This window comes from Anopheles cruzii, chromosome 3 (genome assembly GCF_943734635.1).
Source record: "Anopheles cruzii chromosome 3, idAnoCruzAS_RS32_06, whole genome shotgun sequence".
Lineage (NCBI taxonomy): Eukaryota > Metazoa > Arthropoda > Insecta > Diptera > Culicidae > Anopheles > Anopheles cruzii.
This window is the reverse complement of record NC_069145.1, coordinates 15,060,496-15,088,462: the sequence shown is the minus strand read 5'-3', so window position 1 is coordinate 15,088,462 and position 27,967 is coordinate 15,060,496. Positions and strand designations below refer to the sequence as shown.

At 47.5% G+C, this 27,967-nt stretch overlaps 5 protein-coding genes across 5 annotated transcripts; 2 read left to right on the top strand and 3 right to left on the bottom strand.

Moving 5' to 3' along the window:
- Positions 1 to 83: 83 nt before the first annotated feature.
- Positions 84 to 2,362, bottom strand: LOC128273832 (molybdenum cofactor synthesis protein cinnamon). The gene is made up of 5 exons (XM_053011887.1): positions 2,319 to 2,362; positions 2,029 to 2,159; positions 863 to 1,971; positions 451 to 790; positions 84 to 388 (listed from the first exon to the last, which is right to left on the bottom strand). Exons 1-5 carry the CDS (start codon positions 2,335 to 2,337, stop codon positions 146 to 148), a joined length of 1,842 nt encoding a protein of 613 aa, XP_052867847.1. The 5' UTR covers positions 2,338 to 2,362; the 3' UTR covers positions 84 to 145.
- Positions 2,363 to 3,152: 790 nt separating this feature from the next.
- Positions 3,153 to 4,398, top strand: LOC128269917 (beta-1,3-glucan-binding protein-like). The gene is made up of 2 exons (XM_053007321.1): positions 3,153 to 3,368; positions 3,442 to 4,398. The coding sequence occupies exons 1-2, from the start codon at positions 3,153 to 3,155 to the stop codon at positions 4,396 to 4,398; spliced, it is 1,173 nt and encodes a 390-aa protein (XP_052863281.1).
- A 647-nt stretch (positions 4,399 to 5,045) lies between these two features.
- On the top strand, positions 5,046 to 6,329 carry LOC128273843 (beta-1,3-glucan-binding protein-like). The gene is made up of 2 exons (XM_053011899.1): positions 5,046 to 5,476; positions 5,540 to 6,329. The coding sequence occupies exons 1-2, from the start codon at positions 5,046 to 5,048 to the stop codon at positions 6,327 to 6,329; spliced, it is 1,221 nt and encodes a 406-aa protein (XP_052867859.1).
- A 27-nt stretch (positions 6,330 to 6,356) lies between these two features.
- On the bottom strand, positions 6,357 to 7,335 carry LOC128269916 (uncharacterized). Its single transcript, XM_053007320.1, has 3 exons — positions 7,199 to 7,335; positions 7,077 to 7,136; positions 6,357 to 7,017 (listed from the first exon to the last, which is right to left on the bottom strand). The coding sequence occupies exons 1-3, from the start codon at positions 7,282 to 7,284 to the stop codon at positions 6,357 to 6,359; spliced, it is 807 nt and encodes a 268-aa protein (XP_052863280.1). The 5' UTR covers positions 7,285 to 7,335.
- A 4,952-nt stretch (positions 7,336 to 12,287) lies between these two features.
- LOC128269915 (protein slit) lies at positions 12,288 to 25,957 on the bottom strand. The gene is made up of 20 exons (XM_053007319.1): positions 25,932 to 25,957; positions 25,478 to 25,549; positions 22,581 to 22,652; positions 20,968 to 21,039; positions 20,195 to 20,338; positions 19,818 to 20,053; positions 17,202 to 17,343; positions 16,985 to 17,128; positions 16,578 to 16,793; positions 16,320 to 16,477; positions 16,094 to 16,247; positions 15,804 to 16,022; positions 15,661 to 15,732; positions 15,223 to 15,591; positions 15,081 to 15,152; positions 14,868 to 15,011; positions 13,285 to 14,803; positions 13,053 to 13,218; positions 12,485 to 12,627; positions 12,288 to 12,410 (listed from the first exon to the last, which is right to left on the bottom strand). The coding sequence occupies exons 1-20, from the start codon at positions 25,955 to 25,957 to the stop codon at positions 12,324 to 12,326; spliced, it is 4,227 nt and encodes a 1,408-aa protein (XP_052863279.1). The 3' UTR covers positions 12,288 to 12,323.
- Between the last annotated feature and the right edge of the window lie 2,010 nt (positions 25,958 to 27,967).

Genomic DNA, 27,967 nt, shown 5'->3' with positions numbered 1-27,967 from the left:
ATCACGGATGCGAATAGTTTATGATTCTATTGGAAGGAGAGCGTAACAATACCAAATGCCTTTTATATTCTAGTCAAATCCCCGATGTGATGGAAGGAAGAAAACCTTCAGTGCACTGGAAATATCGCACTTGTCCATAGCGAGTTTAATCATACTGCGAAATAAAGTCCGACCGTATAACGTACGCCTTAAGTAGCGTACCGGCTTCCGCGGTTGTTCGCTGGTCCGTTCGTGCCGGAAGCTCAACGAGAGCATCCGCCTCGATGGTGCTCTTCAGCTTGCTACTCAGCTGGTCACCGGTGATGCTTGCGGTCAGTTTACCCCTTCGCGAGCGTAGTGAGGCTCTGGCATACTCGGGTCGTGGATCCAGCTCATACGTGTCTAAAAGCTACCCGTAAAAGAGTCCAAATTTTATGTCTGTTGCAACATGATCATCTGGTTACAGCTCACCTCAACATCGATAATCGGCAAACAGCACTTGGCCGCCTGCGGTGCCGATTTATTAAGCACCGCGAGGCCCCATCGCAGCGCAGGCAGAACGAACAGGTGGAACGTTACGAACGCCGACACCGGGTTGCCCGGTAGGCCAAAGAATTTAGTACACGGAAGAGAGGCGAACGTGCACGGTTTGCCAGGCTTTACATTGACCCGACCGAACCCTAGCTCGTAGCCGAGTTCCTTCAGGACGGGTTTTACGAAATCCTTATCGCCCATCGAGACACCACCCGTGCAGACGATAATGTGTACCTCACTCGTTAACGCTTCGATGGCTTTTTTGAGTGAGGCGAAACTGTGAAAAAGAACAAACAACGGAAGCAATTAGAGCCCCACGGCGAGCATCACTGTAACACGCCATACTTACTCATCCTTGACGACTTGCTGCTGAATTTCGCACTGATCGTCGGAAAACCCGAACTGGCGCATCAGCGCGACCAGCATGGTGGTGTTGGAATCGTATATTTTCCCTTCCAACGATGCTGCCTCTGCCAGGGCACTGGGGTCGTACGGGTGGAGGAGCTCGTCACCCGTCGACAGAACGGCAATCTTGAGCTTAACCGTCGACACCTTCTCCCCGATTGCCGCCAGCAATGCGCGTTGGCTTGCGTCGAGTGGAAAACGGTACCGAAACACTTGCTCCGACATCCGCAGATCGCTTCCCACCGCGCGCACGTCGAGGTCCGGGGTGGGATTGGTTAAAATTTCCACAATCTTCTCATAATCATTCTCCCGCGAAACCAGCTTGGTGTCTTCGATCTGAATGACGGCATCGGCATACTCGGGGACGGGTGCCCCGGTGTTAATCTTGAAGCACTCATCGATCGTAAAGTTGTTCCGCACCGTCGGATCACCGGCCGCGACGTAACCGATGACCTTTTTCATGCCCTTGCCGCCGACCGATTTCAGCGCGTACCCATCCTTGATCGAGGCCCGGAAAGGAGGGATGTTTACGCGGCTCAGCTGACACTTTGCGTCCTCGACGGTGGGGAAGGTGGACAGAATAAGCTTTAGCGCTTCATCCACACTGACCATTGGGTAAGGCGAATTTCGATCCTCATCCGACCCTTTTCCAGTGGCGTGTGGACAAACGTGTTTCGCCACGGCGGCCTTCCGAACTCCCTGCTCCATTCCGTGCGTTTGCCGCACGCGGTCGATCTCTGCGTCGCACAGTAAGTTCAGCACGTGCGGTAGTACATCGACGACCGATTCGAAACACTCCTGGACTGCCTTTTTGCTGCCGGGCAGATTCACGATCAGCGTTTCGCCCCGTACGCCACACACGGCCCGTGACAGGACGGCAAACTTTGTTTTCTCCAAACTGTGCAGCATCATGGCCATGGCTAGCTGAGGGGCTTCCTTCGTGATGACGGCACGTGTCGCTTCGGGTGTAACATCGCGAGGCCCAAACCCGGTGCCACCGGTCGTGAAGACGGCACGCGCTTTTAGGATATCACACGCGTAGCTCAGCGATTTCTGCAATCGAAACGAAATTAATAGCAACAGATCGTCCGGTGACCGCTCATCACATACCTCAATGGTTTCTCGCTCATCCGGAATCAACAGATAGTTAACCGAGATGGGCTTCAAGGATTGCTTGATCAGCCCAACCAAATGGGGTCCACTGCTGTCCGTCGCAGATCCGGCATAGCAACTGTCGCTTACTGCGAAATGAAATAGTTATAAGTGCTCTCTATTACATAATCACAACAATTGCCTCGAATTGAGCGCGCATCATTAGCGCCGGATGACGATGACCAGCATGAATCCCGTTAACCGACGTGAAACATTCTGTCGTAAAAGATACCGTTACCGGGACTTACCGGTAATGACGGAAAACATGTTGACACCAATAACTAAACCACACCGGACGTACACCGAAGAGTGTCCTACTTTCACGAGAAAGAACGCGGCAGCGTGGCCACACCGTAAACCTGATAACCACTAGACAGATAATGATAATAGAAACGCACGCTTCGCGCGAGAACCGTTGTTGCGATTGTTGCTGTTGATGGTGGCAGAACAACACAGACCACGTTTATGGTGTACGGTCGAAAGGTTCACTCGCAGTGGGCAGCTCGAAAGCGAAGTAAACAAAAAGTGGCGCAATTTTTCAAAAACCGGTTTCTCAGCTTGGCCGGTTTTTTTTACTTGTTTCAAAACGTATTTCTCTTGCATGTTCCCTTGGCTGGTTTTTTGCGTGTTGTTATTACAATATTTTTATTGGGTGTAGGCATTTGTTTATGATGGCTATCTCCACTGATAACGATTGTCCAGGTGAAACGATGTGTAATTTCGTCAGCGCCACACGCAGCAAGTTGCGGGCTAATCAGCGGGAGGTGTCGATTCAAAAAATTATCGCTATCATGTACACGGTAATTATGCGACAAAAGGACAAAATAACCGACACTGGCTTATGATAACTTTGACCCCAAGGCGAGAACGCATCTACGGCGTGGTGTTGTAAGTGCATTCGCGTACGATAAGATACATCACCAGCCTTGCAGCAATTCCGTATCGCAAATCGTTTTCGGATTAGCGGAAGTTTCCGACCACTCCGAAATATATATAAAGCATGTATGGGCTCGGATTGGGTTGAATTTAGGATCGTTCAGAGTTAGACTTGAACGATAGTCGTAGTGTTTTCTTTGCGGATAATGGCAAGACTCCGAGTGATTGTACTGCTGTTGGCCACAGTGGTTGGGGCTTCATTAGCTGACCCGAGCCCAAAGTGTACGGTATCCGTCACCACCGCTAGCGGATCAATGGCTCGTGCTGGACCGTACTGTACCGGAGACCTAATTTTCGAGGATAATTTCAACTCTCTCAACTTTGAAACGTGGGAACACGAAAATACCCTCAGTGGCGGTGGTGTCAGTATTCGGCAAGCGTAGCTGCGTGTACAAGATATTTGGCTAATAAGTTTTCTTCCGTTTCCACCACCAGAACTGGGAGTTCCAGTGGTACCTGAACCACCGTTCGAATTCTTACTGTGAAAATGGTATTTTCTACATCCGACCCACACTGCTGTCCGCCGATACGGGTGAGGCGTTCCTGAGTAGCGGTACGCTGAATATTCACGGTGGCCAACCGGCCGACCAGTGTACCAGTCCACTGTTTTGGGGCTGCGAGCGAACCGGTACACCCACGAACTACATCAATCCGATCAAGAGTGCGCGGGTGCGATCGGTAAACTCGTTCAACTTCAAATACGGCACGATGGAGGTACGTGCCCGCATGCCAACAGGGGATTGGTTGTGGCCGGCCATTTGGTTGCTACCGAAACGCCAAGCATACGGCACGTGGCCGGCGTCCGGTGAGATCGATCTGATGGAATCGCGAGGCAACCTAGAGTACCGTGATGCGAACGGTGTCCACATCGGGGCGGAACAAGTCGGCTCAACGCTTCACTTCGGTCCCAACCCGGATCTGAACGGGTGGGCAACAACGGTCGCCTACAAGAATAGCCCCGCTGGACAGGGTTGGAACACGGGGTTCAACAATTATCAGCTTACCTGGACGCCGACCTATTTGCGGTTCGCGGTCAACAATGAAGTCATCACCCAGATTGACGCCGGGACGGGCTTCTGGAATCGGGGCAACTTTGGAAACATTGCCCCGGGCGTGGAGAACCCCTGGATGCACGGTACGCTGATGGCACCGTTCGATCAGGAGTTCTACATCATCATGAACTTGGCCATCGGTGGCACGAATGGGTTCTTCCCGGACGTACCGCCAGCATCGAACGGTAACCGGGGCAAGCCGTGGGCCAACACTTCACCATCGGCGGCGCGCGATTTCTGGATCGGACGCGGATCCTGGGAACCGACCTGGCGTATGAGCGACAACCGTGGCAAGGATTCCTCGTTGCAGATCGACTACGTGCGCGTTTGGGCTCTGTAGAGCTCACAATGAACTCCACAGCCTAGTGAGGTGAGCGGTGCGGACACTGATAATGCCTAATCGCGAACACTTTTTTTTTATCGCCATACAAATATTATCATTATGGCACGGAAATGCAATAACCCCAGAGATGAAAGAGAAAACACAAACACGATAAGAATGAAGCGAAGTGATTTGTGGAACACAAAACATAAACGGCGACAGTAACAAACGACGATAAGAAAAAAAAATATAATTCCTGTTGAACTGGAGATATGATTTTCATCAAGCCACAATTATGCAACAATATCTACGATTAGGACGTCCGATTCGTTGCGCTGTTCGAGGCGACGAGTATAGCCAAGATCACACCAAAGAGCGCGTGAATGATACCATTTGATTAAAAATTCAGGTATTGTCCATTCTGCACTGATACGAGCAATCTATTGTTGTGAATATTTAAATAACATGTACTTCTCCCGCAAAGTTATCTTCTGTGGTGACGTTTGATAAGATACAAAACTCTTGCACTATCTAATTTACTGTGCCAAGCACGAAACGAAGGTCGATGGGCCAATCCTTCAAAGTGAACGGCTGAAACTCAATATAAAGTAGTTTCACTGGCCGTAACCGCCATTCATTTGTGGCTAAAGGTGATTTCCGTTAGGATGGGATTTTTCAATCGTAGGACAACACCGTTGCTGGTGATAGTGTTGGCACTGATTGCGGTCTGCATCGACGCGTACGCCGGAGATTCCAGTGAAGAGCGGCCGCAGGTGCCCGATGGAGAGCGACTCAACTGCGAGCTGCCCTCGGTAACGACGGCTAGCGGTTCCCTTGTCAAGCGCCGTGTTTTCTGCCCAGGAGAGCTCATTTTTGAGGATAATTTCGACCGACTGGATCTGGAAAAGTGGCAACACGAGCACACGCTCGCCGGTGGTGGGAACTGGGAGTTTCAGTACTATTCCAACGGTCGGAAAAACTCTTTCGTGAAGGATGGCATTTTCTTCATTCGACCATCGCTGCTGGCGGATGAGACGGGCGAAGGGTTCCTTTCGAGCGGCCTACTAAACATCCACGGTGGCAGTCCTCACGATTAGTAAGTCCGAAAGGAACGGCGTGTATGAATTGCTCAATAATGTCTCTCTAATCCTGCCAACAGCTGCACGAACCCGTCCAACTATGGCTGTGAACGTCAGGGCACCCCAGAAAACTATCTGAATCCCATCAAAAGTGCCCGAGTGCGGACGGTGAACTCGTTCAATTTCAAGTACGGCAAGCTGCAGATTCGCGCCAAGCTTCCAACAGGGGATTGGTTGTGGCCCGCCCTATGGTTGATGCCGAAACTGAATCAGTACGGTACGTGGCCATCGTCCGGTGAGATCGATTTGATGGAGAGCCGCGGAAACCTTGACTACAGTATCAACGGTGACCAGCTCGGGGTGGAGCATGTTGGCTCGACGATGCACTACGGCCCACACCCGGGACTCAATGGGTACGAGTATGCTACCGAGGCTAAATATTCGCCGAAAGGGCAAGGATACAACAAGGCGTTCCACCTGTACCAACTCGAGTGGACACCGGATTTTATGAAGTTCAGCGTCGATGGTGAGCAGGTGATGCTGAGGGAGGGTAACTTCTGGGAGCTCGGCCAGTTTGATCAGCGTGCACCTGGAACACCCAATCCGTGGATTGATGGTGGCAAGATGGCACCGTTCGATCAGGAGTTCCACATCATCATGAATGTGGCTGTCGGCGGAACGAATGGATTCTTCCCGGACGCTCCGGCCGTTAACGCTAATGGGAACAAACCGTGGAGCAACCAGTCGCCGACGGCAATCCGCGATTTCTGGCTGGCTCGTGATGATTGGTTGCCACTGTGGAAACTGCAGGAGAACGAAGGCAGGGAAGCAGCCTTACAAGTCGACTACGTGCGCGTATGGGCGTTATAAACGCATCCGTTGCCATGGCGGCTGATATTAGTGTCGTCGCTTTATTTTCTTGTGCTCCACTCGATTAGGATTTCCCCGGACACGATTTATCTTTAACGGTACGTAAGTATCTTTCGGTTGTTTACGACTGCCCGAAATTGTGGAACTCGGAGAGTCCGCCGCTTTACGCTTCCGATTATTATCATCACCAGAAAAGGAAATAAAATCCAACGTATCCTCCGGAGCATCCGGTTTTGTGACGATACGTTTCGATTTTTCTTCCTGTGCTTCGCCGATCGGTTGCAAAACGTAGAGAGCGGCCAGTTGTTCTTTCGTCAACGGTTGCTTTGAAGGTTTTCGTTTTGCTTTCTCTGATACTTTTGGAGTTCGCTTCACTTGATCGACGGCTGGTTCAATGAACTTTTCCCGCACACATAGCTGCTTTGTCCATTCAAGGAGCGCCTTGATTGCCGGTGCGGGTTCGCCCTCTTGGTTCGGGACGATTGCCATCATCATACTGTCCTGTTTAGGTTGGCCCGGAAAGGAGGGGAGCGACAACGTTAGTACACTCGGATTTCGTCTGCGTGCCATTTGGATGATCGTTTTCGCAAAAATCTTTGGATGAAACGAGCTGAGAACGAAGAAAACCGGACTGGTGCCGTTTTGCAGCACCCTTATTACGGGATTGCAACCGTAAACGAAACATTTACTGGAAACGAAAATATCCGTTATAGAAAGAGTTTTCAAACAATTAGCCGTAGTATCTACCGATCCACTTGCTCGAGACGGCGAACACACTCATCGAAATCGTCCTTCGGAATGGTAGGCCTAAAATTAAGGATGAGTTTTTAATGTACTTAGATTTAAGATGGACCATATGGTCGGCATACCAAGTTACTTCGTAGGGTTGCACCAGGACATTTCTTATCGACTTCTTTGCGACAGGTTTTTTAGAATTTCCTTTAGGCCCATTCATCGTAGAAACTCACAACAGATTCACAACACGACCCGAATTCAAAACATTGCCTGTCGCACACTTTGTATGCGGCTGTCAAACGGATCAAAACAATCGTTAAAAACTTAACGAAACTAAAACTCAACGAAACAGCGAGAATTTGAACCCTTGGATGAGCGGCAAATTTCGGCCCCTCTTGCGCGGTCATGCGGTCATGCAGAAACGAGCAAAAAACAAAACTCAAATAGGAGAAAACCAAACGTCTGGTAGTGGATGGCATTTGGCCCGGATTTCCGCATTCGAATTACTGACCATTCTTTGATGGAACAATTCGGTGTCATCGTTTTTAATTGATCACTTAATAATATGAAAACGCAACTACATCAACGGCTGTTTGTTTTTGTAAAAAGACAATATATTTAGCTGCTATTCCTATAATACACAAGTATATACTTTTCTGTTGATTTTAAATTAAAATTTTACTTATGCCGTTATAACTTTGTAACAATGCAGGTTAACATAAATTTCATTTTCTCCTCAGTTTTATCCTTTTCCAGTAAGCAGTGATAGTGAATACGACGTGCGAAATGATAGCGAAGAGAGCAGAAGACCGGCGCTAAATAGAGGCAGTTTCGGAAGTTGTACAATCAGCGATAGCTGAACAAAACTCAGCATAAAGCATCGTTGATGCTCCTGGCAATGAAAGTGTGAAAGTAGAAGCTATCTAAAGTTACTGAAATCATGGATAACACCAACGTACATCCGATAGAATACACATTCGAGTACACAGAGTAGATAGTGATTATATGCTTGATTTTGACCAGCGTTCAGTCAACAGAAAAGCTACAGAAGGCAACATGCAAGCCATCATGGTTCTTATGTACTCGCTAAAAGAACGTGCTGCGTTCTGTGAGATGAAATCGTGGAACACCACACCGAGTGGTGGTTGGAATCTGAGAGCGAAAGGAATCAAACGATGAGAACCGAAAACTAAATTACAATTGCAAAGAAAGCTTGTAAAACAACCGCTCCCGAATGGAGCGAGTTAGAAAGGATAGGAATAAAAACACACACACATATTAATCAATCGATGAATAAATATTCTCTGCCAAAACTAATCAACAGGCGATAATATCCTTTAGCTACATCTGGCATCTGGTTCCGGTTTTTGTAGTTACGATTTTGCTTCACGTTTAGCAATGGCGCGACCATAGTTTAAGCAGAGCAGTCAATCGGTTCGCTTGGACATCAAAATCAAAGGAATACGATGTTAGAGCGTTATGTCTTATTTTAGTTCTGCAAGTGTCACTCGGCAGCGCACCCGTTTTGCTGGCCACTCTGGCCGGTTGGCTGGTCCGAAGTGGATTTGTTAAAAAAGAAAAAATTGTTAGCTTAGATTGTTCGCTATTGGTTACTTTGTTAAATCTTAGCAGAGAGTTCTTTGAATGTCGCGCTGCTACTGCTGCTGACGTGTGATTAACTGCAAGTCTTTCAAAAATCTTACTTCTTAAACGCCCCCAGGCTGTGGGGCGGCGCGCCCGGATCTGGCGTTCCGTGTTTAGCGGGAATCTCTTCTCTTCTCTTCTTCGTAGTAAAAAGGCATTTTTCGATTCCAGCTTCTCGGTCCTACGCTGTCCTGTTCCTTTGTTCGCTTACGCATAATGCAATGGCCATCAAAAAGGGGAATCAGGAAAAGGAAGTTCTCCACCGAATGTTTCCGAATTTCTACAGATACTCGTTTCGTTTTCAACCGTTCATCTAATGCCACTGCTTTTGTAACTGATCTTTGAACATTTTTCCTCAAGTACAATACAGTTAGCTACAGTTTTCTTTTGGATTCTCATCATTCTAGGCCCTGCCCCCTCCGTGGTGCGGTTTTCTTAGCGTTGTATTTTACATTTCTCGTCAATTAGGTTTAGTTGTAACGTAGGAAAGTGAATTTAATTGCGCGACTACCCATTTTTGTGTGCATTTCTTCTTCTTTGTTCGTTCGATTTTTCCTTCAACCCATTTCAAACCGGCGGCTAACGGTTTGTGGCATTTTTGGGCCCCGGAGGGTGGCGTGAGGGCATGACAAAATGTAGAACATACCTTAACTAGTCAACCTATGATCTAGGACCAAAGAGTGTTTTCGGTGATTGTGATTCGATTCGTTTGTATTTTTACATGCGATCTTTGTCCAAGAACCGCGGCATCGTGTTATAGTTCTGTGTGCGAATATGGCCATGTGTAGAAATGTTTGCCCCTGCTGCTTGCTTGCTGCCACTCAAATGTCCGTGTTCTCTAGTGTCCGGAGGTATCTCAAACGCATAGGTTACAACGCAAAGTACTGTGCTTGGTAGCAAGTGGAAGGAAATCCGATCAGCAAATCGGACATGGCGGCCTCGGCGGCATCTGACTCCCCAACAAAGCCCATGGCGAGTACGGTTTGATTGTGATGTGGGACAGACATAGACATACAGACGGCTGTTTGGCATTTAGACACAGTTCACATCACATGAAGGGGGTAGATTAGGGATCTACTAGCGATTAGACTCGCCGATTGGGACGAGTTTACACGTGGCTCGCCGTGGGTCAGTGTCATCTATCAGTTCTTCCACTCCTAAGCTCGTGATTCGTAGGGGTGTAGTAGCGTACTGTGGAGTTGAGCGTTCGAGAGAAACCAAGTTCGAGCATTTGTTTGGTGCTACATGCTATTGTGGCCACCCCAGCCGGGAGCTGTATTGGAATCGACGACACCACTCCTGGTACTGGTAGGCGGTAGAGCAGTGGGGTATCCGATCGTGTCCAGAGGGGGGTTAGAGCGCAGTCGTGGGACGTCGTTATCGTCGCCACGGGTCGACTGTCCCATGCAGACGCTGGTAGTAGCGCCGTGGGCTCTGCTCCACCACTGCCACCGATCGAATACCGAACAAATCCTACCAGTAGAGCACCCGTATGTGATCCACGACGCGCACCTTGAAGTACGTGCCGACGATACCGAAGAACGTGGCCAGCACGGCACACGCCACCAGCGCTTGCATGGCGCAGTGCACCGCCGGTTGGCCCGGGGCCACGTTGTACTGGTGCCGGTGGTGGCGCCGGTGGTAGTCACCGTGGCTGTTGGGTCGGATGTACTTCTCGTCGATTTCGTGCTCGAACGCTGGGATGATGGCCAGATTAATCACCTCCGGCAGCGTATTGTCGTCCACCCCAGTGAACGTATCTTCCTCGCTTTCCTCCTCCTTGATCACGCGCGGTGGCAACGCCGGCGTCGTCCGGCGGTTGATGTAGAACCTGGACCGGCTGAAACCGTTCACACTGTAACCGGCCCGTCGACGATCCTCCTCCGCGTGGTGCCGATTGTCCAGATGATCCCCGGACCCGCCAGCGTTCGTGCCGTTCGACGACGAGAGGCCATGCTGCAGGTTGTGCAGCAACGAGGACAACAGATTGTTACCGTGCGTGATGCGCATCTTGTTGGTGGATGTTTCCATATTTGGTATCTTGATCGTGTTCCCTTCCGCGTACTGATTCTTGCGGATGCCCAGTACCTCCGACAGTGGGCGATTGATGAGCAGTGTGTTCTCCTGCCGGTCGGAACCGCTTCCCGGGACGTACGGGTCTATCGACCCGAACCACCCTCCGCCGGCCGTCTCTTCGACCGCTACCGGGCTACTCGCCGGTGGCTCCGTACTGCTCGTTAACCGCGCCATGGGCGTCGTGGCCCGCGGGTACGCCACGGTCGCAACTTCCGCTCGCCCGTTGGCGCCACTGTTCTCCTGCGAATCAACCGCAGCCCCCACGGACCGATCGGAATCGACGATCACATTGTTATTGATGTTTCTATTAAAAGTACCATAACTATTATCGTAATTATTATGACTATTATAAATATTATTATTGGTAATATTTTTAATACTGCTGTTAGTGTTACTGTCGGCGCTGCCACTGGGGGAGGTGGTCGGCGAGCTGCCGTTACTATTGTTATTATTGTCGATCAATTGTAGTATGTCCTTGGCCGTGATCGGCTCGTACTTGTTGCGGAACGTATCGCCATTGTCGGAAGCGCCCCGGTACAGCAGTGCCACCTTACCGTCGGCCGTGATGACCGGTGTGATCTTGTTTTGTCGCTGCTCGGTGCCCGTTGCACCGTTGGCACCACCCTCTAGCCGGGCCCCACCCTTGGTGGCCGTTTCGTTGTCGCTCGCCTCCACCTTGTACACGATGCCGACTTTTCCGTTGGGCGTCGAGATGATTTTAATGGAATCGTTTTTGCGCAACTTCCGATGGCCCATTCCGCCCGAGAGCAGCTCACCGTCGGCCCCGTTGTCAAAGTCTTCAAAGTTTGACTTAAACCGATGCGGTGTCGACTTACTCCGGATGGTGCTCAGGTAGTCCTGCATGGCCCGTTCTTCCTTTTCCGGGTCCGGCTTGCCGGGCGAGCCGTCCGCCGATCCGGTGACGGATGCTAGCAGCTTCTCCCGAGCGCGACGCTCCTCGTCGTCCATCTCGGCGCTGTAGTCGTCGTAGTAGTCATCGTCTTCCTCATCGACGATGCCCGCCTTACGACGACTTTCCTCGAGCTTCTGCTTCTGCCGACGGATGACCTCCTCCAGGTCGTAGTCTTCGTCGTCGAACAGATCGTCCTCTTCGGTAGCCTCGTCAAGTTCGTCCTCACTGAACAGTGGCTTATCCTTCAGCTCCGCGAGCTTATTCATCACCCGATGGAACTCATCCGCGGGCAGTTTGGAGGTGCTCGAGTTTGGTTCCAGCGTACCGGCGATTGGAATCACCGCTAGTGACGACGGTTCTGCTGCTGCTGGTGCATCATTCTGCATCAGCTCACCGTCGTAATCGACCTCAAAGTTTATCCACTTATCACTAGGGGGCGTGCTTCCAGTCCCTGCTGGTGGTGGTGGCGTAGCACTTAAACTAACTTCACTTACACTAGATAGATTTAATCCTAGGTTGCCAGTAGCCTGCTGGCCGTGTGGGCTCGTCCCGCCGCTGTACGATGCCACATGATGCACAGATATTATGGGTATAGATGTTATGGGTTGGGTAGTCGCGTCTTGCAGTCAGTTGCACTTCTTCGTACAGTGGCACTTTCGCACAATATCCAAGTGCTTGATGTATTTGGTGTTGTTTCGGCACACCATGCGTACCTAAGAAAAAGGGGAAAACAAGATAGCCCCGTGAATGTCACGTGCCAGTTTTCGTCCACCATCGCTGCACATACCTTCCGTCGACGCACGACTTTGGCGGCACAGCACTGGTTGCCGCATCCTCCGACGCACTTGGCGTACTTTAGGGGTTGCCTCGACCGGCAGTCATTTTCAGCGTAGTACTCACGCACCTGCTCTTTACGACACGTCGAGCCAGCTGTTGGAGCGTAGGAAATAAAATCGACAAAACAATGATCAGCTGTTGTTTGCACTTACATCACAGAGAGAGACAAGGGTGAGACTGTTCTACAGCTGCATGCAGTTTTTTATTTCTTAAAAACCTACTCTCCCGTTGTACATGAATTGACGCGCACAAACGGAAATTTAAAAGCCAGTAAAAAAATCGTCTAAAATTTTGGTTCTTTGGTAAGTAAATTATAAATTTACGAATTAAATAACCAAACGTTATTGTCGAAAGCAATTAAAGAAAGTTATGCAATGTTAATACTTTCACCGAAAACCGAGGAAAAAAAGCATTTTACTGTTTTACAACATGGAATTAGCGAAAAAATCACAACCAAACGTTTTAGTGTGTGGCAGAAAAAGGATTTTGATATCAAAATATATATTTGTTTGCTATACCGGAAGAGGAAGGTTTGAACGGGTCCTCGTCGATCATGGTGGATCCCTCACCTTGGTCGCAGTATTTGCCCTTGGTGCCCTTCTTACACTTGCACGTGTAGCCACCCTTACCGTTCGCCACACACTTGCCGCCTCGTTTGCACTGATGGTTCTCGCAAGGGTTAATCTGTGTAAGGGGGGGTAAATCGCACGTTAAATCGGAAATCCATGCAGCGCCTACCGATGACGTTACCTCTTTGAGCATCACCGCCGTTTCCTGCACAAAGTCGTCGTCCATTTCGCCCTCGCTGTCCTGATCCAACAGCGCACAGCCGGGGGTGATCTTTTGCTGCCGGGCGGCGTTCAGGAAGTCCACTTGCTTGTGGTTGATCCACACCTCCTTCATGCAGCCTTTGAAGCTGGTCAGGTTGCGCAGGTGCCACTGTTTATACGCTTGCTGGCCCGGTTCCGCCGGTAGGCCCCCGAGGTACATGGAGCTCGTCAGCTTCAGATAATCCTTTGAGCCCTCGTTGATGATCGACCGTGCCAGACCGCGATCGACACGGAGCGTAAAGTTCTTCTTGATCGCCAACAGCTCCACCATGTGGTACTTGCCATCGGCCACCATCTCGAAGCTGTACATCGTCGACACGGGATCGTTGCCCACATCGTAGCTAACACGGATGCGCCCATTGAACAACTCTACCGCCAGATGTTCGTTGTGGCCATCGTACATGAGCACCCCGTTCTGCTGTGTGCTGCTGAAGACGATCGTCACGTTCGCTTCCGGTTTCGTGCGTAACGGTTCCAGCTCTACGAACGAGTTGTTGTGCATGAACGTCAGACTGGTCAGATACTCGCACCGTTTGCCCGAATATCCTGGCGCACACTTGCAAATATAGTCCGCACTCGATGGGTTCGGTTGAAAGCAGACACCGAACTTGCACTCGTGCTGCTGACACGGAGACGTCTGCGGGTACATCATCGCCACCATCGGGGTTCCCTCGCAGAACTTGCCCGTGAAATCCGTCGGACACTTGCAGGTGTAGTCGTTGATTCCATCCACGCACGTTCCCCCGTTCTGGCACATGTGGTTGACGCAATCGTCAATGTTCTCCGAACAGTTCACCCCCCGATAGCCCGGCAAGCAGTCGCAAGTGTAGTGCGTCGAGTGGTCCACACACCGGGCACTGTTCTGGCAGGGGTTGAAATCCTTGCTGCAGAACTCAATTTTGCTGTCGCAGTGCTCGCCCGTGTAACTGGGGGCGCACGAGCAGCTGTACGAGTTCACACCATCGACGCACGTCCCATTGTTCTGGCACTTGTGCCCAACGCAATCGTCGATGTTAACCTCACACCGCGAACCACTGTAGCCGCTCAAACAATGGCAACTGAAGCGTCCTTCTTCCAGCACCGTGCAGGTACCGTTGTTGCGACACGGGTTCCCGTAGCACGCATCGATCATAAACTCGCAGTGCGCCCCGTGGTAGCCCGGTTTGCAACGGCACTCGTACTGTCGCTCCGGCAGCGCACTGCAGACGGCCTCGTTTTTGCACGGGAACGTGTAGCAAGCGTCACACTTGGACAGTATCTCGTTGTTCACCTTGCCCGAGCACACGAACTGATTGGCCGGCGTGGAAAGGATCAGTTTATCCTTCATCGGCTCCGGTTCGGCGCAACGTGCAATACCCGGCTCGACGTAGTCACGCTTGACCCACTCCGATAGCCACCGGAGGGAGCAATCGCAGTACAGTGGGTTACTCCCAAGGGCACTGGAAAAGAAGTCGCAAAAGGAAGTCAGTAATGATCCCTCAGCCGTTTGGCTCTTAAACCTACATATGAGTGATGGACTGCAGATCGTTGAAAGTACCCTCTGGGATCATCGAGATTTTATTTCCGTGCAACGAGAGCACCTTCAGATTGTTTAGGCCGGACAGCGCGTGCTGTTGAACACACTGCAGGTCGTTGTAGCTGATGATGCTGTAAGACAAGTAGAAAAGATCCGCATTACTGATTGTGCTGATCGCTCCTTGACTGGGCAAATCTTACAGCGTAGAAAGCCGACTAAGGTTGGCAAACGTGTAGTTGGATAGTATGGCAATGTTGTTGTTGCTCAAGTCACTGTAAAAATGTGCAGGAAATAAGGAAAAACGTTAAACCTTCTCCTGACCGCTCCTTGCTGCGTACTTACAGCCGAGTCAGAGACTTCAAGTGGCTGATGCGATTGGCGTGGATCATGGAGATTTCGTTCGACTCCAGATAAAGTTCGGTCGTTTCCGCAGGAATGGACTTTGGGATCTCCTTCAGTTTGTTCCTTGAACATCGCACCACGGTGCCGGTGCAGGTGCAGGATGGTGGGCAGTACCCTTCGCCGAGGCAACCCTGGTCCATGTCGGACGTGCACTTGAAGTCAAAGTGGGGCAAGTCTTTGATCGGCATATCGCGCACCTTCGACGGCGAGGTACAGCGTGCCTGCGGTCCACTCAACTGCTTCTTGCGCAACCAATCGGAGAACCACGCCAGGTGACAGTTGCAACGGAAAGGATTGGAGGCCAGATTGCTGAAAGGGGAAAAGGAGGGATGTGTGTAAATATAGAGTCAACATTCGTATAGAACTTCATTATCTCACAGCTGCGTCAGGGAGGTTAGATAATCAAACGATCCGGGCATGACGCACGTCACGATGTTGTCGTATAGTGAGCTGAAATGAGAAGAAAATCTTCAGTAAGAGACACACACACCCACTTCTGATGCCACGTGACCGAATCTTACAGCGTTTTCAAGTGGTGGAGGCCCAGGAACATCTTGTTGTGCACTTCGGCGATTTTGTTCTCGCTCAGGAAGAGCTCCTGTATCTTTGTGGCACCCTCGAAGGCGTTCGGCTCAATGCCGGAGATTTGGTTCCGCCTGAGATCAAGCTTCACCAGATTTGGCAGCCGTCCGAACAGCCCGTCCGATTTGATCCGATTTAGTTCATTGTCGTTCAACAGCCTGCAAATGGGAACGGGTAATGAAGAGTGTTATTAAGAATCTGTTCCTTAATCCTACCCCGAAACACTTACAGCTCCGTGGTGTAGAGAGGAATATCGCGCGGAATCTCCTTCAGTCCACGTGCCGAGCAGTCTACGGTCGTACGGTCGCAATGGCACGCAGCCGGGCACTCCTGATCCATACGGCACTCGCCGGAGTACTTTATCTTGCTGTAATCGTCCGTGCCTGGAATGGTGAAAGAAAACGGAACCGTTTCGGTAACTAGAGATTATCCGATGTCCACCCGAAACTACTTACACTTAAACTTTTCGTCTTTCAGTGCTTCGATCCGACGGCGCTGCATACGCTTCGGTGCATCGCACCGAGCGCCACTGGTTTCGATGGGATTCTGGTGCAGATAGTCGCCCAACCAGCGTAGGTTGCAATCGCAAATGAACGGGTTGCGGGCCAAATGTCTAACGGGCGAGTGCAAAGCCGAAGAAGACGTTTTCGGTAAAAGACGTTGTAAATTAAGATACTAGTGGCCACAAAAAGGCTGGCAGCTCTCATACTTACAGTGTTTGAATACTTCGCAGCGAGTCGAAAGTGCCGTTCGCCAGCGACTGAATGTTGTTATCGTACAGCGACAACAGGCTGAGATTATGCAGATCCTTGAAAGCGTCCCTTCGCACGCAACTGATTTCGTTGGCGTTGAGCAGCAGCAGCTGGAGGGACCCTAATCCTTTGAAAACGCTCGCCGGTAAATCCTTGATTTTATTACCATAAAGAACGCTGCAATGAACGCACGGGACGGAGCAAAAAGAAATGGTCAGATCACGCATTTAAACAGACACTTGGATGCAGAGGACACTCCGAAGGGTCTGTTTGCTTAAGATAAGAATTTTTACGACGTCGCATCCTTTATGCGGGTGCGGGTTTCGGTTAAATATTTTAATACGCTTCTCGCAAGAAATTGAACTCACAGCGAGGTTAAGGACTTCAGCCCGCTGAAGGCGTCGTAGGCTACTCGCGAAATATTATTGTTCGACAAGTCGATCCGCTTAAGGCGCCGATGGTTGGCGAACGCTTTCGGTGGGATCTCGGTGATGTAGTTCTGCTCGAGGCGGCTGGAAAAATATTTGGATTACATAATAATGCTAAAAGCCCAAACGTCCAAGCTGCCACCGACTGTGCACTTACAGCTCCGTAGTTTCCTCCGGGAGGGTTGTCGGCACTGTCGCGAGGCTTTTCTCTCGGCAATCCACGATACCATCGGCACAGCGGCACGGGTGTGGACAAAGACTGCGACCACCGCACTCCATCGGGGCGTTCTCCGTGAGACCTACGAACGTTAAGGGAACAGGAATTTATGTTGGGTCATCCAAGAAAAGCTAGTCACAATTTGCGGTGATTTTTTGGGACAGAATAGTCAATGAGTTTGGGAACCGTAAAATAACATTTCGAAATTGATGGTAGCATCCTGCCTAAATGTTATTGCCATCCCTGTGATTTCTATTTACAATAATCTTTCTGTAATACAATAATTTGGGTGTTTAAAAATAAAAACCTCACTCAAACTGTAACTATCGTTTTTTCAATCCTAATGCGTCTCTTTTCTAACCTCGATACGAAGAGGCAATTAAAATGAAATGTCGCATGGTTTGTACATTAGTTCTTCGTTGGCCACGTAATTAGTTGTTTAATTATGATGACTTCATGGTGGCGCCTGTTGGAAAAGTTTGTTATCGTCACGCCATTTACACCGATTGTACCTGTCGGCCGAAGAAAAGCAATAAGCTGATTCTTTCGTGTCCCTGTGCAGGGTGTGAATATGCAAACAAGGTTCATAAAAACGAACGCTCAACATATTAGCATTGCTATTGATGAGGAGGTGTTGTTGCATGCATGAAATAGGTGAAAATAGGCGTCCATATGACGCATTATTGCACTTTTAATTTGGCGCCTGTGCCAGAACACAAGCGTGTCGAGAATAAATTGCTCTTTTTGCATATAAAAACCAGACTTAGGACGGGCGAAACGCAACGCAGGATAGGTGTTTGACCTTTGGATAGAACGCAATAGAAAAGTTGGAACACAAATCGCTTGGACGCCTAGTCTAGACATTTTGGCACAGCCCGTGGCCGCTGTGGATGAGCGACTATTTTTCCAGTAATTTGATTTCATTGATTCAGAAACTCGTTGGGCCGAGCGTTGAAACCGACCGGTGGTCGCCGTTTTGCTACTCACGTCCGGAAATTTTATCTCTTCACACTTCCCGGGATGGTGCGAAAATGTGAAATGGTCGAGCGCGTTATCGGAGTCGGGCGCTTTCGTGGGAGACTTTGGTGACATAAATTAACATTTACATATTCATGAACCTCACGTACGTTAGAACTGTGTCCTGTGATGACCACGACCGCTATCTGCCTGCTCTACAGGAGCGGTAAATGAGCCCAGAGCCAAGGGAACTATTCATTGGTCAGCACCATGGCGGCTTGGTCCTGACTAAAACACATCCTGTTCCACAGGCCACGTTCTCGCGGTTCTTACATGGTGCGATTGTTTATGGTTGCTGGTTGTTTTGTTCGCCCGGAAGTTCCAACCGGAAATATGAGCACACATACGTGATGATCAGATAGCCCATCGGGCGATGTGCACCCGCAAAGGATCATCAAATTGGGCGACGCATTTTTATGTCACTGTGGGCACCGCATTCGCATTTGACCCGCTTTTCATACAGCAAAACCCCGAACCTGGATGCATTTTGGGCGATGCACAATTGCATTTCGGAGGTAGATTTGATTGCCAAAACCTGGCACACGCGGGATTTTTAATTCGTTTTTCAGGTCATCTCTGCCGTCATGTTTATGTTGGTTTCGAGTTGAGTTGCACTGAGGGCATGTTTGGAATGAGCGCAGCACATCGTACGACTTAATTAAGATTGCGGGTGGAAATAAATTATCTCTCTGCCACGCCTGATATGGAGTTGCATGGACGAACGTGATGCGCTTGTAAATTTGATTAAAGTAGGAACAATGAGCAACGCCCTAATGAATGAGGAAGGAAAATAGCAGCGCAAAATAATGCCACAACGAACCGTAACATAAATGGAGCTTTTAGTTTAAGTAAAAGTTAAAGAGTATTAAGAGTAGAGGATTTTAATTAAATTAAAAACGAATATACGTATTTTGAATGTGAACTAACCAAATACCTACGTAAGATGTTATTTGAAAACGAAGGTCAACAACCTGAGAGACTTATAACATAACAAAAATCAATATTAACATAAGAATTGATGAAGCTTCTGGTACCGCATAAATTTTCAATTTAACTCTCGAACAAATTTAGGATCTTCAATTTAGATTAGAAGAATTGTTACTTAGTTGGAAACAATGTTGTTAATTAAATCTTACTTCATAATCAGGTGGTCTATTCTATTTTCGAATCGTCTCACTGTCTACGTAGAATAGATTATTGTTTTGCTTTTAATTTTTTTGTTAGCTGTTCCTTTGTGTTGTGTGATATTTGTGAATTATGGCTGTTAAAAAAATTTTTTTTTGAACTACTGATGTTAACTTTGCTTAGCCAAAGAATTTCATCATTTGAAGAAAAACACGGAGAGGCTTTTCCTGATTTTCGTTTCCTCGGTTCCTCATTCAGGCTGTACGACAAAAGTTCCTGTGCTTCTGAACAGTCATTAAGCATCATTAATTAAAGTAATGGTGTTATGAATGGGTTTTTTGTTGTTAATTAAAAACTCCTGTGTTTGGTGAAGGCAACCAAAAAAAGGTTCGCTACCGACTAACTCACACTTACCGGAACATTTAAACTCCTGCTCGTGCAGGTCAGCCACGTTCTGGCCCTTCAGTTGGCCGGGCGAGTGGCACCGCGTGTACGGGGCCAACCGTGACGCATTCTTTAGATATCGGGCCAACCAGGAGAGATGACAATCGCACGCAAATGGATTTTCCGAAAGGCGCAACGCCCGTAGGCGTGGCATTCCACCAAACATATCGCGTGGCAGTGTGGTGATGTTGTTATTGTTCAGAGTCCTGCAACAAAGGCAAAGCGACAAAAAACAGGGTGTGTCAGCATAGAATCCCAGGCCACGCGGCACTGTGGCTGGGTGGTGGTGCGGATTATCGGAAGCAATTTTCATCACCACCAGGTCACTGACGGTAAATAGTACTTACAATATTTCCAGCTCTATCAGCCCTTTCACGGCACCTTCGTCCAGGCAGGTGATTTGATTGTTGTCCAGCTGAAGGCTGCGTAGTGCCGGAGCTCCCTTGAACGCCCGTTTCGGTACCGCGGTGAGGGCATTGTGCGACAGGTCCCTGGAAAATGCGCAGGCCTCATGTTAGTAATTTTCATAATTTTGCTCCCACTTCCTGCAGCTATAGCACCGCTAGTGTGAACAGTTCCATTAAAAGACATTGACTCGCGCGCGGGTAACATGTAGGACATGAAGTTGTAAAATGAAGAGTGTTTGGAATCGTTTTTGTAAGGACATTATAAACGGATCGTTTCATGCAAACAAAATTCAAACAATTCAAACCAATATTGTCTCAGTCACTTGAGAAATACTTATTAAATATGACCACGGCTGAGGCAATATTTAGGTTTTAGAAAACATAGCGCATGCCATACGATAATAACGATAATTATCAAAACAGCTGGCTCTTGGGACCTTAAATCATGCAACACTAAACAGAAGTGGGTGGCCGTCGAAAACTAAACCGGAAAAGCTATTCACATCAGCAAAACTCAGCTGATAAATCTTTAATGACAGCATATCGTGAGGGGACTCGCTGCCCACTAAGCAATGGAACAAATTTAGAGACAGGCGCGAAAACGAACGCTAAAACATATGCTTTTTAAATGAATCAATGAAGCGAAGCTGGAACCGAATCACCGAACAGAAAACACGTAGACGAACGCTACAACAGATCGCACTACTACTTACAATCGTAATAAATTAGCGGCACTCGATAAAAAATTATCTGGGATTGATTTTAAGCGATTGCTATTAAGCCGTCTGGAAATAAACAGAAGAAACGATCGAAACAATAACAAGAATTATAACGGAAATATTATATGGTGAAAAATAACGGGCAAAATATGGTCAGCAAGAGTGAAAGAGAAGAAGAAGGTGTGTGTAAGAAGCGCAGAAAAGTGAGAATTAACGGAGGAAAACGATATTGTGAATCGCAATTGTGCTCGTGAAAACGCTACGGCATTACGGAGATAAGTGTGGCGTGTTTGCGTAACCTAACAGATCGAAACTTAATTAAAAATGTGTCGTCCTCCACTGTGTGTCCCGTGACGCTGCTGAGCCGTATGCTGACGAGAGGGATTTTTTCATGCGGCCAGCATGATGGAACAGCAGATTACGTGATGCTGATGGTAAGGGGGCGTGATCAATTAGACACTTCGATCGTACTGATAATGAGAGTCATCGGATAATTAACGGAAGAAATCGATTTCCGATTGTGAGATTCCGAGAAAGGCAGTTTTATTTGGCCACCACCATCAATGGCGTTGGTCGGAGGAAAAAGAAACGGAGATACAACATTGGGAAAAGCTTCTAAGGCATGGCGCATAATTCAAAATAATAAAACCAATGCCATATGTTTCCATTTCAGCTATCATGAAATGCTGCAAAATATGACGCAACGAGAAGCTGTGACACACGAATAGAATTTCTTTTTGATATGTTTCACAGTAATTATGAGGTAGACAAAGGTTATCTGCCCAAGAACTAAGGAACCTGACGTTGCTAATTGTAGCTCTATCTATTTTACATTTTTATTCACCAAACTACTCGCATACCTAATGCAAGTCCGGCGTCTGGAGTCGGCCACCAACGGTCGATAGAAAATCACTTTATTAAACGAGAAAACGCGCCAAATGAACCAATCGCCGATGGGCGACCAATAACTCAGTCGATTTTATGTGCCGTGCGCGTTGTATTTGACGCAAAACAGTTGTAAATAATCCTTCGCGCGCACATCAATTGTGCATAAATTAACACTAAATTGTCTGATGGTCTATCCGAAGAGCTGAATAGGTAAACTAACTATGGAAAACATGGCCACAGAAGTTTAAAATATTACTCCCAAAAACGTCAAAAAGGTTGCAAAAATTAAAAATAAATTAGACCTCTGCGGCATGGTTTCTAGGAACCGTGTTTTAACGGAACGAAAAATCAAACGTAGAAACACCGACGACCGAAACGCATAAAGCTGGTTGATTGACTGCCAATGGTAAGCGGATCGGTGTTACGACAGGTGATTTGACGCTGTCTGTCAGTTTGCGAGGTTAGTTTTTTGTGAAGAGACGTATCTCGGTTTGGTGGTGCCATGTGAACATCAAGATTTGCTTCCTTGATACTTGTATAATAAGTTGCCAGAGTGTAGTGCCGAGTAAGGTGGATGGGAGGGTTGAGGGGGATCGAGAGAGGGAGAGAGAAATCGGTAAATGAGAGAGAGAGAGAGTGGACAAGAGAAGGAAATAGGAAGATCCTGTGGTCTAAAAATCCGTATTATGACGGTTTAGGCAGCAGGAAACGTAACTTACAGTCTTTCCAGCGATATCAGATCATGAAGAGCGTCCTTCTCGATTGTGTAAATCTGGTTATCCGTCAGTTGGCTGCAAAGGTAGATAAAAGACACTTACGTAAGAGTGTTGGACAAACATGGCGTTACACAAATCATGTAAAATTATGTGATTACTTAGACCGCGAAGGCGGCAAAATGGAGGTTGTATATTCCGTTGGATAATGAATGGTAATGTATGCGGCAGTAGCAGTAATTTATTACGAGTCTCATTCGCTAGCAAAATTAAGTTGTTACAAGAGATTAATGCTAAGTAGACACAGGACTAATCCTTGAACACGAGAACCAACCATCTCGTTAGTGAATTTGAATAAAACAAGATGAAATATTGAACCAGTTTTTCTAACCCAAAGGTTCCAACACCTGGTCTTTAAAAAAAACAGTGAAACAAGTAAATATTTGTCCCGAGTGAGAAACAATTCGCAGAAAAAATTGGCCTCACCGATCAGAAACGCGACAAAAACATTCACATTTTCGAAAGTGTCGAATGTCTAATTCATTATTGATATTGCGATGCCAAGCTAAATAAAAAAGCTGATATGCAAATATAGAATAATACTCTGTGAAGAAGCACTTCTCGAGAAACGGTCGAAATGAAACCAGTAAAAAGCTTTCTGGACAAAAATGGCGAAAGTAATGCAGGCAATTAAATTCATCGTCTCTGATATACGATACGTTTTCCCACTACGCCGGGGATAAAAAGTAGCCGCGATGTCGCATTTGAATTATAAATTAATTGAAATTGGATCTGCCGACAGACGACGGCGACGGAAGCCCAAGCAGGGCACAGTATGGATTCGGACCAGTCCGATGATAGTAGCCGCCGGAAGGGACTATCTTTTACGAATAAAAAAGATCGTTTTAAGAGTGGTAGTGGTTTCATGTGTAAACGGGTTTACACTGAAGCCAGTCGCCGTTTCCGGTCGTAATCGAGAGGCACCAAACGAACACGCCAAGCCTTTGACACTTTAACACTCTCGAAAAGGAAACACTAAAAGATCGAGTAAAAGCGGTTTTGGAGAAAAAAATGCATTGGTAGCCAGCGTGACCGACACCGTTTATGTTGGGTTGCGGTCGGAGTTTACTTTTTAAACAAATTTCTTACGAAATCGCACCAATAAATACCAGGAAATGGAGCATATAAAATGGCAGATAAGACCAAACTCCAGGTACCATGTTCAGAGAGAAGATGTGAATCGAAAATTGAGTGTCACTCGAAGAGAGAGATACGGGAGCGACCAGAAATGTCTCATATTCCACTTATGCAAATTAATGATCCTCAAACGCGGTGCATAACACATCATCGTCTCCGCTCCATTGAACGATAGGCGAAAGTGGCACAATTGCCGTTATAGTCTTTTTTGTTTGGTTGTTGGATGCTTGCCGCAGCCATAATGACCCCGACTGGGACTGATTTAATCGATGAAAGTAAGGATACGATAGGAAATCGATTAAAATGATAAATAAATGAGAAGGGCTCATCCATCGAAAGCGAGAGCAGGCAGGGTGCTCTGATTTGGGATCGTTTCTCGTTTCGTTAGGTATTTAAATCACACCACAATTTGAATAATGTGGTACCGGTTTGATCGTGGATCGAGGATGAGCCGGAAAGTGAGAGCTCTTAAGCATAAATCACTGGCGCGAAGGGCGACGAGCAAGACTGGTGGTGGGACACTTTTATGGTGACATTAAACAGTGTCATTCGGACACGTTTGGATCTCTCGTCGCCTGGCTTAGGATTACATGATGATGGGCTGATCAACGCAGGTTGCCAACTATTATGACCAAATCCTTACCGTTTTGTTTACAAAGAAGCTTTAATTTACACACATTCCGAATCACTATGTGATGTTCAACGAGACAGTGGTTCATCCAGTTATGAGAAAATCCAATAAAAAGAACTTTAATTAAATAAGCAATGAGTGGACTGAACTTTCTTCTGGGTTTCGCTGAACTGTTGCAATATTTGGAGTAAAAATATATTGTGGAAGTTTTTATTTATTTAAACATTTATCGTGAAAATTGAGCTGATCTGTAGAAAAGATCCATTCAAAATTTCAACATTTTTTAAATAGTAATATGTTAGGGAGCTTCAAACGCGTTAACTGTTTTAATAAATAGTTACGAAAGTCATTTGCCTTTCAATAATCGTTATCAAAGATATTTTCGAAAAGTTATAAAACATTTCATGCAATGAAACAGTAGAATAACTTCGTTATCCATCCGGTTCGAAGTTGTAGATAGAAAAATGAAATGAGGATTTTTTTGATTCAAAGTTGCACGGCACTAACTTCATTTCCTTCACTGCTGTGCCGGAAGCCGATTCAATTCGATCGTTTCAGAGGCTGACGTACCGTGGTTTACTGACAGGGACGGGCAAGTTTAGCAAAGTACTTCGCGTAACACTATTAAAACCATCCTCCGCCGGATGTAGTGCCGTCGAACGGAACGACACATTCCCATCGGTGGTTTCGCACCACACGCTCCAACCGTCAGCGCCACAACCGAACCCGTTGCCGGTGCGGTCGTTGTAATTAGTTTAAAATGTCGTTGTCGTTGCCAGCCGGAAGTGGCTAGTGTAGCTGGAGATTGTGTCGAAAGAGTCGCAAAAGTCGATGCTTAGAAGAGTGATAAAACCTAGCGGCAGTTGCCATTCGTGGCGTTCACCCTTTCTTAGCGATGAAGGTGGTGACCGAATATCTTGAACGTGCACGGGTTTTGCAGTTTCGTGATTTTTATGAACTTTATATTTAATTGCTACTACGCGAGCGCACTGAAAAAGGGGCCACCGACACTTTTGACTTCATTCTACAATTTATTGAGCAACCATTAGGAAGGTAGAAGTTGAGCTTTACTTACAGTATCCGCAGTTTTGCCAGCCCCTGTAAATCGGACTCGTACACGACACTGATGTTGTTGCCTTGTAGATCGCTGCAATGAAATAAGGAAGGGCGTAATGAATTTAGAGGGACCAATTGGAATCGGAGTTATGCTTTGATCTGTTCGCGTGTGGGCTGTCGTGATTAGATTGGCTGGAATGATTTGATAAAGTTGTGCGTTTTGATAGATTTGCTTGTCGGAGATGAGATCTTAATCTTCGGAGATCTTTAAGATGCCTATTTATCGTCATTCTTTAAGTGTATATGCCAAGCCAACCAAGCATCCAGTGAAATCTTCTCCCTCCAAAGTCAACACACAAGTCGTTGACGAAAGTGGCAAAATTATTCTAAGTGGACTTGAAGGTACATCAGTCCAAGTTAAATTGAAGGTGAAGTGAACCTTGTCGCTGACGCATAAGTGCTTCGGTGCTTACATAAAGTCTATCTTTCCTTTGGGCATTGCTCGTTCTTTTCCGAAGCCTTAAAAGCTTCCCATCCGATAGACGTTCATCGGTATTCCTGAAAGGCGGTTCAGACACTCAGACCGTCCGAGATATCTCAAGACGTACAGTATCCGGAAGCGGCGGACTGATTGGCTTTGAGCAAAGTCGGAAGTGAACGCAATCGGTACCACATTCCTGCTGCTTGTCGTACACGATGGCTTATCTAGTTACCTCAGGTACCATGCAAAATGAATCCGAAGCTTCTCAATATCGGATACCGACGTCAAAGTGTGTTTAAATTTGAGGCTCGAAGTTCTCAAGGGAAAAACTATTTTATTATCTACATTAGATTTTCTTCGGTGCATCACCGAAAAAAACTCAATGTACGAAGCATGTTGGGGTCATCAGTTTGAGCAATGTTTCACATTTTCAAGTTGGTTTCGGCAAATTGAAATTGCATGAAACGTAAAAAAAACATTCATAACATATTAAAAACAGTATGTTAATATAAAGTCCTAGCTTGAACTATGGTCAATACTTATAGACATCGTCAATAAAAGTGCCCCATAGAATGTGGATGCCATTGCCAATTAATTACTAAGCAGCAGGAGTCGGTCGTAAATTTTGTGTAAATTTGTTTCGACCCCGGCGCTCCCCAGGGGGTGAAACTGAGAGCGCTCCCAGTGCACAACACCAATTAAGGAATGTTGTCAAACAAGAACCAGGGTCCAGGAGGTTCTCGAAGGATGTTTGAAGGTGCCTCTTCGGACGACACGAACCTGTTTGTTGATGGCCTGGTGGTGTGTGCATCTCGTGGATGCACGTTACTACAACTTAGCAAACACACATTTCTACTTTCGTACTGCATCAGCTTTCAAACGTCGTTTAACGATTTCTACCCAAATGACCATCTTCGTCGCAGTTTGGAAGATGTGTTTTGCCGCACTTTCTGTACTCTGTCCGCCCAAACATTTTGGCTGGCAAATGTAGAAATGTTTACAACCCACAGAAAAAGAAGAAACACGAAAGAGATATTTCTAGCTCGCATCGTCACACATCTTTCGCCAGCTGTTAATATTCATGACACATTTTGCTAGAATTTATGCTCCTTCACATGCTGCGAGAGTGTGCCTCTTGTTTGCCCTCGCGAACCTGGTGTGCGAATGTTTACCGAATGGATCTACGTTTGTTTGCGCTTTTAGGCACCAGATAGAGAGAGAGAGAGCAAGAGAGGGATAGAGATGTGAAAAAGGACGAAAAAACAGCAAAGAGATAGCGGAAATGCGCTGCATGGTCTCGCCCGAAGTATGGAGCTTCCCAGCCCGAAGCGGATGCCAGCTCCCGCTTTTGAGTCCTCTGCGTTTTCAGCTGCAGCTCGTGTGGCTGCAGACCCCATGAATAGGAACGATGGGTGAGTAAAATAAATAAAATGTTGCACTTCCGCACTCTGATTCCGTTGGAATATTCTGTAAAACTGACATCCGTGCGGGTCGAGACCCCGGGACGTCACAGCACGACAGCCTCACGTCTCTGCTGACGGGCAACGCTTGGTCTAAATATTGCAGCGAAAATGCAAACGTATCCGGGATGCAAACGCAATCAGCTGCAGCCTTTGCCACTTGAAATGGTTCGCCATTTTTACAACCTTTCGTCGCCAGGCGTTCCGGGGGCTAAATTGGATTTGGACAACCCTGTGTCTGTGTGCCACGGGGTGACACATCCAGTGCATGCATGTCGAGCTCAGGGGAACTCGAAAAAAGCACCGGGTGAGAAAAATGGCACCGGGCGGACCCGAAAATGTGTGGCGATTGAATTCTCGAGTGGGCTCTCGGTGGCGGCAGCGGTCCCTCGGCGGAAGTCCTTGCCATTTGTCCCCACTTGACAGTTGCGGTACACCGTGCGTGTGTGTGGCGATGAATGGGAGGCAATGAAAGGATAATGCGAATGTCGTGTATGGTAACGGGCCACGCATTAGTGCGGAGAGTTGCGGAGAGTAAGCAGATTTCCGTGTCAGATTGGAAATTATA

Coding starts and splice junctions, on each gene's coding strand:
- LOC128273832 (XM_053011887.1), bottom strand. Junction 791..862: donor CAGCAAGTCGTCAAGGATGA/GTAAGTATGGCG, acceptor TCTTTTTCACAG/TTTCGCCTCACTCAAAAAAG. Junction 389..450: donor TGCCGATTATCGATGTTGAG/GTGAGCTGTAAC, acceptor TTTTACGGGTAG/CTTTTAGACACGTATGAGCT.
- LOC128269917 (XM_053007321.1), top strand. CDS start 3,153: ATGGCAAGACTCCGAGTGATTGTACTGCTGTTGGCCACAGTGGTTGGG. Junction 3,369..3,441: donor ATACCCTCAGTGGCGGTGGT/GTCAGTATTCGG, acceptor TTCCACCACCAG/AACTGGGAGTTCCAGTGGTA.
- LOC128273843 (XM_053011899.1), top strand. CDS start 5,046: ATGGGATTTTTCAATCGTAGGACAACACCGTTGCTGGTGATAGTGTTG. Junction 5,477..5,539: donor GGTGGCAGTCCTCACGATTA/GTAAGTCCGAAA, acceptor TCCTGCCAACAG/CTGCACGAACCCGTCCAACT.
- LOC128269916 (XM_053007320.1), bottom strand. CDS start 7,284: ATGAATGGGCCTAAAGGAAATTCTAAAAAACCTGTCGCAAAGAAGTCG. Junction 7,137..7,198: donor CAACCCTACGAAGTAACTTG/GTATGCCGACCA, acceptor CCTTAATTTTAG/GCCTACCATTCCGAAGGACG. Junction 7,018..7,076: donor CGTCTCGAGCAAGTGGATCG/GTAGATACTACG, acceptor TTTCGTTTCCAG/TAAATGTTTCGTTTACGGTT.
- LOC128269915 (XM_053007319.1), bottom strand. CDS start 25,957: ATGCCCAAAGGAAAGATAGACTTTAT. Junction 20,339..20,967: donor GCCGCTAATTTATTACGATT/GTAAGTAGTAGT, acceptor CGCATTTTCCAG/GGACCTGTCGCACAATGCCC. Junction 12,628..13,052: donor GTTCAAACCTTCCTCTTCCG/GTATAGCAAACA, acceptor ACGCTCCAACAG/CTGGCTCGACGTGTCGTAAA.